The sequence below is a fragment of the Oncorhynchus clarkii genome, chromosome 12 (assembly GCF_045791955.1).
Source record: "Oncorhynchus clarkii lewisi isolate Uvic-CL-2024 chromosome 12, UVic_Ocla_1.0, whole genome shotgun sequence".
NCBI classification, from domain to species: domain Eukaryota; kingdom Metazoa; phylum Chordata; class Actinopteri; order Salmoniformes; family Salmonidae; genus Oncorhynchus; species Oncorhynchus clarkii.
The window spans coordinates 44,068,556-44,082,265 of record NC_092158.1 but is presented as its reverse complement, the minus strand read 5'-3'; the positions used below and the strand labels follow the sequence as shown (position 1 = coordinate 44,082,265).

The window sequence follows — 13,710 nt, the reverse complement described above, 5'->3', positions numbered from 1 at the left end:
TTCCGACTTCAACTGTATATATTATCACTTGTGAATGATACCCAGCATAAGAAACAGCCTTTGAATCATAGTCACACACCACATGTAGCCTAGCCCATAGGCTTATATGTTTTGATAAGGTTTGTGTCACAACTAAAGTGGCCAAATAAGCACATTAATCCGCTTTACAAGGGGTTTAGAGCCTAACTGGCATACACAAGCAGCGCATGAGTTTCAAGTTTTGGGACGATCATTTTCACCATAAAATTTCAAATTTCAATTAAAAGCATTACATGCATCATCGCATTTGCAGTCACTTTCTATAATGCCGTTTTCCGCAAATAAAACATTCCCTCTTATAGCCTGCTGCCATGTGCGCATTGCTGCGCTTATAATGTGAAGAAATAGCTTAATAGTTTATCAACATTTTAAGCTAAATGTACTGATCTGTTGTAACAGCCACATTGAGTACATTTTTGGGGGGGATTGTTATTGATTATATTAATTTGGAATCTATTGCATTCCACAATTGTCCCAGACTATGTTTGGAATATGTATTTGCACCTCGGAATTGAATGAGGATGTGCACAGTTGCGTTCGAGATGTGTCTGTCTTCACTTGTAGCCTGTGGGAAAGACCCAATCATGTGATGGAGAGCCATGTGAGCGAGAGGCACAGCACACTCAGGTAGAAGGGCACAACACAGCACTCCGTGCCGCAAAAGGCGGCAATTTTTTCAGGGTGCATTAGTATATGACATTTTCAAAGGGGATGCTGCCGTGAATTTCGAGGCATTATCAAGTGCTTGTCAAATTGTGAATGAGAGACCATGGAGTTTGTACAGCCTGTGCAAAAAAACAAAGCAGAGCTCATGCTTTTCAAGCAACTTTTTTCAAATCATCATTCAAGTCTCATCATGCAGCCTTAAAGTATATTAAAATTAAAAACATATAAACAAAACCAACTTGTCGTGCCGTGACTATCATTAATGTGATGACTGTTATTTAATGAATAATTAACTACTATGTTTAATTGTTACTCAATTAAGATAATCATGTAACAATAACTCATTATGAATTTGTGGCACTACTGGAAAAGTTGTTTTCCAAGTTACTATCTCCCGACTTAAACTCTAAACTCTGAAGATATAAATCTATGACATCAATATCAGTAAAATTGCACCGGAGCAGAAGGCAGACGTTTTACGTGCCCCCAACCAATTGTTTTTTTTTGTTTGTTTATCTGCATTGTTTGTAACTTATTTTTTTAAATTTTGTACATAATGTTGCTGCTACCATCTCTTATGGCCGAAAATAACTTATAGACGAGCCCGAGGCGGAGGATATACGGCTCCCTCGGGAACAGGCCCGACCCCAGTGATCTGCGTGAAGATGCAGAGAAAGTGAGGCTGGAGGGCGGGCTGCCTTCTGAGGAATAGGAGGCAATCAAATAAACCCCCACTCCCTCAAATCTGCTCGCAAACATGCAATCTTTGGACAATAAAATGGACAAGTTATTGGGAGGATTAAAACTACCAATGGGACATTAAAAACTGTAACATCTTATGCTTCACAGAGTCGTGCCTGAACGACAACAATATCAACATACAGCTGGCTGGTTATATGATATACCAGCAGGATAGAACAGTGGTGTCTGGTAAGACAAGGGGCGGCAGTCTATGTAATTTTGTAAACAACAGCTGGTGCACGATAACTAAGGAAGTCTTGAGTCATTGCTCGCCTGAGGTAGAGTTTCTCATGTTAAGTTGCAGACCACATTACCTACCCAGAGAGTTTTTCCTCTATATTCTTTGTAGCTGTTTACATACCACCACAGTCAGGCTAGCACCAATATAGCATTGAATGAGCTGTATTCCGCAATAAGCAAACAAGAAAACTCTCACCCAGAGGTGGCAATCCTAGTAGCCGGGGACTTTAATGCAAGGAAACTTAAATCAGTTTTACCTTCAATCAACATGTTAAATGTGCAACCAGAGGGAAAAGAACTCTGGACCATCTATACTCCACACACAGAGATGCATCCCTCGCTCTCCATTTGGCAAATCTGACCATAATTATATCCTCCTGATTCCTGCTTACAAACAAAAATTAAACCAGGAAATACCAGTGACTAGATCAACAAAAAAGTGGTCAGATGAAGCAGATGCTAAGCTTCAGGACTGTTTTGCGAGCACAGACTGGAATATGTTCCGGGATTCCTCCAATGGCATTGAGCAGTACACCACATCTGTCATTGGCTTCATCAATAAGTGCATCGAGGACGTTGTCCCCACAGTGACCGTACGTACAATACATACCCCAACCAGAAACCATGGATTGCAGGCAGCATCTGCACTGAGCTAAAGGCTAGAGCTGCCACTTTCAAGGAGCGGGACTAACCCGGAAGCTTATAATAAATGCCCTCCGACGAACCATCAAAAAGGCAAAGCATCAATACAGGACAAAGATTGAATCGCACTACACCAGCTCTGACGCTCGTTGGATGTGGCAAGGCCTGCAAACCATTACAGACTACCAAGGGAAGCACAGCCGAGAGCTGCCCAGTGACACAAGCCTACCGGACGAGCTAAACTACTTCTATGCTCGCTTCGAGGCAAATAACACTGAAACATGCATGAGAGCACCAGCTGTACCGGAAGACTGTGTGATCACGCTCTCCGCAGCCAATGTGAGTAAGACCTTTAGACAGGTCAACATTCACAAGGCCGCAGGACCAGACAGATTACCAGGACGTGTACTGCGACCATGTGCTGACCAACTGGCAAGTTTCTTCACTGACATTTTCAAACTCTCCCTGTCCGAGTTTGTAATACCAACATGTTTCAAGCAGACAATCATAGTGCCTTTGCCAAGAACACTAAGGTAACCTGTCCTAAATGACTACCGATCTGTAGACATGAAGTGCTTTGAGAGGCTGGTCATGACTCACATCAACACCGTCATCCCAGAAACCCTAGACCCACTCCAATTTGCATACCGCCCGAACAGATCCACAGATGGTGCAGTCTCTATTGCACTCCACAATGCCCTTTCCCACCTGGACAGATGAACACCTATGTGAGAATGTTATTCATTGACTACAGCTCAGCGTTAAATCTTTTTGCTTTTTATTTTATTTTACATTTATTTAATTAGGTAAGTCATTTAAGAACAAACTCTTCTTTTCAATGACGGCCTAGGAACAGTAACATCTTCAGGGGCAGATTGTACCTTGTCAGCTCGGGGATTTGATCTTGCACCTTTGATCCTCACCAAGGAGAGAGGGTCAGGACAAACTAAAGTTACATAAATAACTCTAAATTAAGCATATAGGAGTACCAATTTCTTTGCTAACCGCTCAACTCAGCTTTGTTCAATTTTATTCTTTATACTATAATATATTATAAAATAATGACACAGAATTGTAACCTTTCCTAGCGGAACCCCTCAACAACATTCCGCTGAAAATTCAAAAATATTTTTAGAAATATGTGACTTTCACACATTAACAAGTCCAATACAGCAAATGAAAGATAAACATTAATCTACCCATCATGTCCGATTTCAAAAATGCTTTACAGCTAAAGCACAACATATGATTATGTTAGATCACCGCCAAGTAAAAAAAAACAGCAATTTTTCCAGCCAAAGATAGGAGTCACAAAAAGCAGAAATAAAGATAAAATTAATCACTAATCTTTGATGATCTTCATCAGATGACACTCATAGGACATCATGTTACACAATACATGTATGTTTTGTTGGATAATGTGCATATTTATATCCAAAAATCTCAGTTTACATTGGTGCCTTACGTGCAGTAATGTTTTGATTCCAAAACATCCGGTGATTTTGCAGAAATACTCATAATAAACATTGATAAAAGATACAAGTGTTATTCACAGAATTAAATATATACTTCTCCTTAATGCAACCACTGTGTTAGATTTCAAAAAAACTTTGGGGAAAAAGCATAATCTGAGAACGGCGCTCAGAACACAAAACAGCCAGAGGAAAATCCGCCATTTTGTAATCAACAAAGTTAGAAACCACACCATAAATATCCACTTACCTTTGATGATCTTCATCAGAAGGCACTCCCAGGAATCCCAGTTCGACAATAAATGACTGATTTATTCCATAAAGTTCCATCATATATGTCCAAATTGCCACTTGTTGTTAACGTGTTCAGCCCAGTAATCCATCTTCATGAGGCGCAGGCACTTCATCCAGACAAAAACTCAAAAAGTTCCGTTACAGTCCTTTAGAAAGATGTCAAACGATGTATGGAATCAATTGGTAGATGTTTTCAACATAAAACATCAATAATGTTCCAACCGGAGAATTCCTTTGTCTACAGAAAAAGCACTGGAACGAGAGAGAGTTAACTCTGTCAGGAGCGCGCGTCATGAGACCAAGGCTCTCTGCCAGACCACTGACTCAGAGGTCTCATGAGCCCCCCACTTTATAGTAGAATCCTCAAACCAGTTTCTAAATATGGTAGACATCTAGTGGAAGCCCTAAGAAGTGCAACCTCATCCATATCTCAATGTGTTTTCGGTAGGTCAAGATTTTAAAAACTACAAACCTCAGATGTCCCACTTCCTGGTTAGATTTTTCTCAGGTTTTCGCCTGCCATATGAGTTCTGTTTTTCTCAAAGACATCAGTCAAACAGTTTTAGAAACGTCAGAGTGTTTTTTATCCAATACTAATAATAATATGCATATATTAGCATCTGGGACTGAGGAGCAGGCCGTTTACTCTGGGCACGCTATTCATCCAAAAGTGAAAATGCTGCCCCCTATCCCAGAAAGGTTAAGCAAGTCTTGTCTGCTAAATGAACTAGTGTAGCCCGCAGCCATTTGGTATAGACACATCAGGACAACTCAGAGTATGCTATTCTGTTATATTGAAATAGACAACATTTTCTTCATATCATGCTTCTTTAGATCTGTCTATAATAAATAATGGATTTATTGTGAAGGAGTAGGCTATATTACATGGATTTATTTGACTTTTTAAAAATGTAGATGCTCCAAATGTCTGCATCAGTGGCTTGTAGTGGAAGCCAGGATATGCTAAATGTGTTTATGTTAATTAATGGTCAATTACAGTGAGACCACTTGACAATCACCGGCTGACAACATTTTGTGACCGCCACAGCCCTAACCTTGACTCCCTCTCTGGCATCCTGATCCCATGAGTGCCCTCGTGTGCCCGTAGATGCCCCCAGTGTGTCAGAGGGCAGAGACGTTGGCGTGACCCTTGGCCAGAGAGGGGTGCTGGAGTGTGAAGTGGATGCGGTGCCCAAGGCGGACTTTGAGTGGTATCGAGACGACAGAAGGTAAATTGTTGTGCATGTTTGCAAACATGTTGAATCTATCTATGCTTTATGCAGGGTTTTAGATTATCCTGGAAGTTGATTTTCAAGAAAGGTCATTGGGTCATCAGCATATATATATATATATATATATATATATATATATATATACACACACTGCTGAAAAAAATAAAGGGAACACTAAAATAACACATCCTAGATCTGAATGAATTAAATATTCTTATTAAATACTTTTTTCTTTACATAGTTGAATGTGCTGACAACAAAATCCCACAAAAATTATCAATGGAAATCAAATTTATCAACCCATGGAGGACTGGATTTGGAGTCACACTCAAAATGAAAGTGGAAAACGACACTACAGGCTGATCCAACTTTGATGTAAGGTCCTTAAAACAAGTCAAAATGAGGCTCAGTAGTGTGTGTGGCCTCCACGTGCCTGTATGACCTCCCTACAACGCCTGGGCATGCTCCTGATCAGGTGGCGGATGGTCTCCTCCCAGACCTGGACTAAAGCATCCGCCAACTCCTGGACAGTCTGTGGTGCAACGTGGCGTTGGTGGATGACATGATGTCCCAGATGTGCTTAATTGGATTCAGGTCTGGGGAACGGGCGGGCCAGTCTATAGCATCAATGCCTTCCTCTTGCAGGAACTGCTGACACACTCCAGCCACATGAGGTCTAGCATTGTCTTGCATTAGGAGGAACCCAGGGCCAACCGCACCAGCATATGGTCTCACAAGGGGTCTGAGGATCTCATCTCGGTACCTAATGGCAGTCAGGCTACCTCTGGCGAGCACATGAAGGGCTGTGCGGCACCCCAAAGAAATGCCACCCCACACCATGCCTGACCCACCACCAAACCGGTCATGCTGGAGGATGTTGCAGGCAGCAGAACGTTCTACACGGCGTCTCCAGACTGTCACGTCTGTCACATGTGCTCAGTGTGAACCTGCTTTTATCTGTGAAGAGCACATGGCGCCAGTGGCGAATTTGCCAATCTTGGTGTTCTCTGGCAAATACCAAACGTCCTGCACGGTGTTGGGCTGTAAGCACAACCCCCACCTGTGGACGTCGGGCCCTCATACCACCCTCACGGAGTCTGTTTCTGACCGTTTGAACAGACACATGCACATTTGTGGCCTGCTGGAGGCTATTTTGCAGGGCTCTGGCAGTGCTCCTCCTGCTCCTCCTTGCACAAAGGCGGAGGTAGCGCTCCTGCTGCTGGGTTGTTGCCCTCCTACGGCCTCCTCCACGTCTCCTGATGTACTGGCCTGTCTCCTGGTAGCGCCTCCATGCTCTGGACACTACGCTGACAGACACAGCAAACCTTCTTGCCACAGCTCGCATTGATGTGACATCCTGGATGAGCTGCACTACCTGAGCTACTTGTGTGGGTGGTAGACTCCGTCTCATGCTACCACTAGAGTGAAAGCACTGCCAGCATTCAAAAGTGACCAAAACATCAGCCAGGAAGCATAGGAACTGAGAAGTGGTCTGTGGTCACCACCTGCAGAACCACTCCTTTATTGGAGGTGTCTTGCTAATTCCCTATAATTTCCACCTGTTGTCTATTCCATTTGCACAACAGCATGTGCAATTTATTGTCAATCAGTGTTGCTTCCTAAGTGGACAGTTTGATTTCACAGAAGTGTGATTGACTTGGAGTTACATTATGTTGTTTAAGTGTTCCCCTTATTTTTTTGAGCAGTGTATATATATATATAAATATATATATATATATATATATATATATATATATATACGAGAGAGAGAGAGCGAGCGAGAGAGTCTTCCCTACAAGGACATTTTGTGTATTGTTTAACTCGCATGGCTGAGGCAGCTCTATATGCATTTTAAATTGGTCAAATAAATTCATAAATGTATTCACTGACTACAGAGCTGTTTCCTTCTCTCTCAAGGATCTTCAACGGTTTAGATGGCATGGAGATCGAGGACGCCGGGCAGCTCTCCAAGCTGACCTTCTTAAACATCTCAGAGGCAGACTACGGCAACTACACGTGCATCGCCATCAACAAACTCGGCAGCTCCAACGCAAGCTTTGTCTTGTATGGTGAGTACATTATGCCATTCAAGGTGCTAAAAAATAGAATGTTGTGTAGGTAACACTTTATAATAACTTTCATGAATAAGCCATTATACATGCTTCTAAATGCTTCGTAAATTATTAAACATTTTATAAATGTTTATTATGAATGTTTACAAATGTTGAAATGTTTATTTATTATTTGTTTAGAAATAATTTATGAATGCTTATTCATGAAAGTTATGATAAAGTATACTGAATATTTCTTACTTGTGTTATTTCTAAACAGTGCATGACTAACACGGAACCCAAACCGGCTGCGCGCGTGCACCATCGTGCATAAATGTATTTTGTCCCACAACACCAAAAGCGATCACAACACGCAGGTTAAAATATCAAAACAAACTCTGAACCAATTAAATTAATTTGGGGACAGGTTGAAAAGCATTAAACATGTATGGCAATTTAGCTAGCCAGCTTGAACTTGCTAACTAATTTGTCTTTAGCTTTAGCTATCTTGCTGTTGCTAACTAATTTGTCCTGGGATATAAACATTGAGTTTTTATTTTACCTGAAATGCACAAGGTCCTCTACTCCGACAATTAATCCACACATAAAATGGTCAACCGAATCGTTTCTAGTCATCTCTCCTTCTTCCAGGCTATTTCTTCTCTTGACTTTATATTGCAATTGGCAACTTTCATAAATTAGGTGCATTACCGCCACTGACCTCGTTTGTCTTTCTGTCACCCACGTGTGTATAACCAATGAGGAGATGGCACATGGGTACCTGCTTCTATAAACCAATGAGGAGATGGGAGAGGCAGGACTTGCTGCACGATCTGCGTCACAAATAGAACTGACTTCTATTTTAGCCCTTGGCAACGTAGACGCTCATTGGCGCGCGCAAGCAGTGTGGGTGCAATAATTGAATAATATAGATTTCTAAATTCATTTTGCAACGCTCGTGCGAGCGTGGGCTTTGATGTTATGCATGGAAATTGCCTCAGTTATTTATATCAAACAAATGAAATAAATAGATATCATAGTCCATTCAAAGTGAACTGTGACAGGCTGACTACACCACTCGCGTCGCGTTTGCGAGCGTTGCAAAATACATTTATAAATCTATATTATTCAATTACTGCACCCACACTGCTCGCGCGCGTCAATGAGGGTCTGTGTTGCCAAAGGCTAAAATAGAAGTCAGTTCTATTTGTAACGCAGATTGCGGTGGAAGTCCTGCCTCTCCCATCTCCTCATTGGTTTATAGAAGCAGGTACCCACATGCCATCTCCTCCTTGGCTATACCCACGTGGGTGACTGAAAGACGAATGAGGTCAGTGGTGGTAATGCACCTAATTTATGAAAGTTGCCAATCGCAATATAAAGTCAAGAGAAGAAAAAGCCTGGAAGAAGGAGAGATGACTAGAAATGATTCGGTTGACCATTTTATGTGTGGATTTATTGTCGGAGTAGAGGACCTTGTGCATTTCAGGTAAAATAAAAACTCAATGATTATGTCCCAGGACAAATTAGCTAGCAACAGCAAGCTAGCTGAATAGGACAAATTAGCTAGCAAGTGCAAGCTAGCTAGCTAAATTGCCATAAATGTTTCATGCTTTTCGACCTGTCCCCAAATTAATGTGATTGGTTTAGAGTTTGACTTGATATTTTAACCTGCATGTCGTGATCGCGTTTGGTGTGCGGGAACAAAATTAATGTATGCACGATAGTGCACGCGAGCAGCCGGTTTTGGTTCCATGTAAGTCTGGGAATCTGTGCCTTAATTTAACGCAACATTATCATAATGATTTAGGTTAACAGCAACACCTTTCACATCACTGTATGCCTTTACTACTGCACCCACAAAGCTAAAAACATATTCACCAGCTTGACTTTCTCATTGTTCACATTAAGGTAACATTGTCAGTGATTGTTTGCTTTTTGTTTGTTTTATATATTTTGCTGTGGTCTGTTCTTCTGGTGTAGAGGTTATTGAGCCTACTAGCTCAACACTAGTGCAAGGTTAGTACCGGTATTCAGCATGAGCATGCTTTTCGACTCACGCTCACCTCTCTGATGCGCTAACAGAATTCTAACAACGCATCTTAAACATTGCCATTTTCACATTGACAACAAACTGATTGGATGCCAATATCACTGGAGTGGCACTCATTGCTAATTCTGAGGTGACAGGAGGAATATGTTTCTGCCATTGGAAGGGGCCAGATAATGTTTGAGCAGTGCATGACAAAATTAGATTGTCAGAAGGTTACTGGGCTGCTCATGAAAACTTTATTAGCTTCTAATTCCATTTATTAATATTGATAACAAGTAAAAAATGCATGTCAGACAAGTGACATTTCCTGGAAGAGGGCCAGATGAGGAGAAAGTAAGTCAGTAAAATCACTGTGGAAATGGTAAATGAAGAACTCTGTACCTTTTTTGAATGTTTTGCTAACTCTGTTTTGTTTTTCTTATTTCAACCGCCTAACCGCCTCGCCATGTGGCATGGCTTCATTTTATTTTGCATGTGCTTCATCTGCTGTGTAAGTATCTATCTGTCCTAAAACTATCATTTGTGTTGTATGTGTTAAAGCTGTTGTGACAATTTGTTAAATAATTTGTCTGTCTGGTTGTGGAATGGTGTCTTTATAGGAATCACAGAGACACATTCCTAATTCCCATTTTTTTTTTTAAATCAATGCCATGTGTTCTTTTCCATTCCGAACTTCCCTCTAGTTAGTTGTAACTAATTATTGTAATGAACTTTACTACTATAGTGAAGCCCTACACCTGACCTCTTAGCAATGTGTTAGCAATGCACATTTGAATTATTCATTTGATGTGTGGTCAACGTCATTGTATTAATTAGACAGATGTTTGGAATATAAGTGAAACTGGATCATTAACTGTGGCGCCCCTCTTCAGAGATGTATTACTTGCTTTGATTTGGATTGTGGGGGGAAAGCGGCAATATTATTGTAATTATCCACATGCAGGTTTAGGAATAATCTACTGTGGCAGCATAATTGGATAGATGTCCCAATAGAATAGCTGGTGAACTCCAAGAAAATCCAAAGGAAATTAGAAATCATTGTGTTACTCGGCTTCAAAGTAAAAAAAAACGGCAATAATTTCGTCCCTCTCTCTCTCTCTCGCTCTCAATAATGCCCCATGTGGTCCAATATTTTGGGGATTTCGAAAGCCCTTCTGAACCATACGACACTGCAAGGCCAAAGAATGGAAATATGTTTAACTCATATAAGCCTTATTATATAGATAATCTCGTCAGCCTCCGAAATACAGTATAAATTCACATTCAATATGAGCTTTGCACAAAGATCATTACTGAGATTAAACATTTCATCTTGAAAGGGGACATAACACAATAGCTGTGACAATTGTCTCTAGAATTGTACCTCTTTCGCCCTCAAGAAAACTTGTCCCAAATCATGTACAATATGATAAGTGTTCCAAGCACTTGGATGCTTGTCAAGGGCATTCGTTTATGGAGTTCGAGGACTGCTCTACTTTGGCCTGGATTGTTGTTGTCTGGCCTGGATTAAATTCTTAACGTTAAGAGCAAATCAATAATTCTACATTTTGTCTCTAAATGAACAAGTCTTGTTCCCACTCTAGGTGAATAAAATCCCAGACCTTATGGCACCATATTTTTTATGCAGTACATGATGGATACAACATGACATTCGGGTGACAAAACAGTCCTATACATTATTGTTAATAAATACTGATGACAAAACAGTTCTATACACAGTTTATTAGGTACACCCATCTAGTACCGGGTCAGACCACCATTTGCATCTAGAACAGCCTGAATTAATCAGGCCATGGATACAAGTCGGAAATGCTCCACAGGGATGTTGGTCAAATAGGACCTGATGGCATCACACAGTTGCTGCAGATTGGATGGTGATACACCACCGCCACCATCCTGTTCCATTGACACCCGGCAGTATGAGTCCAGGAACTTATGCTGCTCATACCAAATCTTCGCCAAATCTCTGCCATCAGCAGGACGCAACAGGAACCGTGATACGTCAAACCAGGCAATTTTTTCCACTCAACTGTCTAGTATTGGGGATTGCGTGCCCAATCGAGCCACTTCTTCTTGTTTTTAGCTGATAAGAGTGGAACCCAGTGTGGTCGTGTGCTGCAATAACAAGGATCAACAAGTTGTGCGCCCCAAGATGTCGTTCTGCACACCACTGTTGTACTGTGCCGTTATTTTTCTGTTTGCGGCCCTCCTGTTAGATTGCACAGGTATTGCCATTCTCCTTCGACCTCACTCATCAATGAGTTGTTTTTGCCAACAGGACTGCCGCTGGCTGCATGTTTTCTCAGGAAACTCTAGACACTGTTGTGTGTAAAAAGCCCAGTAGGGCATCCGTTTCAGAGATACTGGATCCGGTGTGCCTGGCACCAAAAATACCATGCTCAAATTCGTTTAGGTCACTCATTTTGCTTATTCTAATGTTCAATCGAACAGTAACTGAATACCTCAATGCCTGTCTGTCTGTTTTATATAGCAAGTCATAGCCTCATGACTCACTGTCTGTAGGAGCAATCCATTTTTGTAAACAGGGTGGTGTACCTAATAAACTGGTGATTGTACTTTACTGTTATTATATACTGGTGACAAAACAGTACTAAACATTATTTCACTATATACTGGTGACGAGGGTGTTATGAGTGGGCCTTAGGGGCCCTGGCCCCCCTACCATACCTCCTTGCCCATCCAAATAAAATATTGAAATATTGATCATATATTTGAACAAGACGCGAGCCGACAGAAAGACTCATCAGTTTCAGTTAAAGCATCCGAGCGAGAGAAACAGCACCCCTCTGTCTCAGTATGTTTACAAAAAAATTACAAATGTAACCTTTATTTAACCAGGAAGGGCTCATTGAGATTTTAAATCTATCCTCTGTCCTGGCCAAGATAGGTAGCACCAAGTCATTACACAATTACAGACAAACAACGTGAAAAACTACAGGTAATCTAGTAAAAAAACATATAATTCACAAAGTTATAACAAAATCATTAAACAGCAAATTAAAAACATTGGCAGGTCAGGGAATCAGCCTCAAAATCCTTCATCAATGATTTGAAAACACAATTCGGGACAAGTTCTTCCAATTTAAAAGTATTTTGTGAGGCGTTCCAAGCCGATGGCGCAGTGTACATATAAAAGCCCTTTTACCAAATTCAGTTCGGACATTTGGAACAGTTAGCAGCATAAAGTCCTGCGAACGGAGAGAGTACCCACCACATTTCTGAACAACAAAAATGCCCAAATAAAATGGTAAACCCAAAATGGCTTTGTAAATAAAATAATACCAGTGACTGAGCCTATGACTGACTAGAGAAGGCCAGCCAACCCTTGTATATAAAGTGCAGTGGTGAGTAAAGGTTTTGCAGTTTAAAATAAATTGCAATGTTCCATGGTAAAGTGTGTCAATTGATCTCAAACACTGAGCGGAAGCATTCAATATACAATATGGTTTAAACCATGTATCTGATGCTGTCTGGACTAAAATAGTGTGGCATGTCATACAGCATCAGATACATGAGCTACATATAAAGGGGCGCTGTTTCGCTCGCTCTGATGCTTTCTCCGTTGATATAGTTTCAGCAGAGAGGAATAGGCGAAGCGAGAGGGTTCACTCTCTAAAATTCTGTTCAGAATAAGCCCAATGCGTTTACATGGGAATAATATGCAGACCTAAGCTTGTCGCCTGCCTTCCCGCCTTTGGGACAAAGACTCACATTGTTACTGCGGAGACATGAGCATCTCGTCATTACATAGGCAACACATTTGGTGGGTGCACTGTGCACTGTTAGGATGCTGGATTGCCCTAAAGTAAAATGTTTGCCAAAATTACATAATTACCCTTGTCTAAATAAAATTGGACAAAATACAGGGAGCACGACTTAGCCACAGAGGATCATTAGCTTATTTAAAAACATAGCTGTGTATTGTTTCAAATCAGAAGTGTCTAGGCCTATGCCTATTTGGGAAGCCCGCAGTTTTGGAAGTGCGTGTGGCAATAGGTCTAGCTGATTGAGTTGCGGCTGTCAGTGAAAAGAGTCTAAAATATGTGTGAAGATAATGTGTCTTGAGTATTATTTAAAATGTTGCCTCAAGAAGAAGGGGAGGGGTGTGTGGCGAAGATATTGTACGTCTCTCCGAGAATTAATGCATATTTATGAAAGAGCCCATTTGGCAATATCTGATTTCTGATTGTCTTAACTCACCACGTACACCACTAATAAGCTGAGCTTTCAGTAATTTTTTATTTGCTTCACACAAGTCA

At 41.1% G+C, this 13,710-nt stretch overlaps 1 protein-coding gene across 6 annotated transcripts in view; it reads left to right on the top strand.

The window, feature by feature from the left end:
* Positions 1 to 13,710, top strand: part of LOC139423219 (opioid-binding protein/cell adhesion molecule-like) — a 547,364-nt gene that overhangs the window by 523,301 nt on the left and 10,353 nt on the right. For 5 of the 6 annotated variants that reach the window (XM_071174981.1, XM_071174985.1, XM_071174984.1 and 2 more), the window contains 3 exons: positions 5,203 to 5,323; positions 7,244 to 7,395; positions 9,361 to 9,396. In XM_071174981.1, the coding sequence (XP_071031082.1) occupies positions 5,203 to 5,323; positions 7,244 to 7,395; positions 9,361 to 9,396 (309 nt within the window). The remainder of the gene's footprint in view (positions 1 to 5,202; positions 5,324 to 7,243; positions 7,396 to 9,360; positions 9,397 to 13,710) is intronic. The other variant, XM_071174983.1, reaches the window with a different exon arrangement.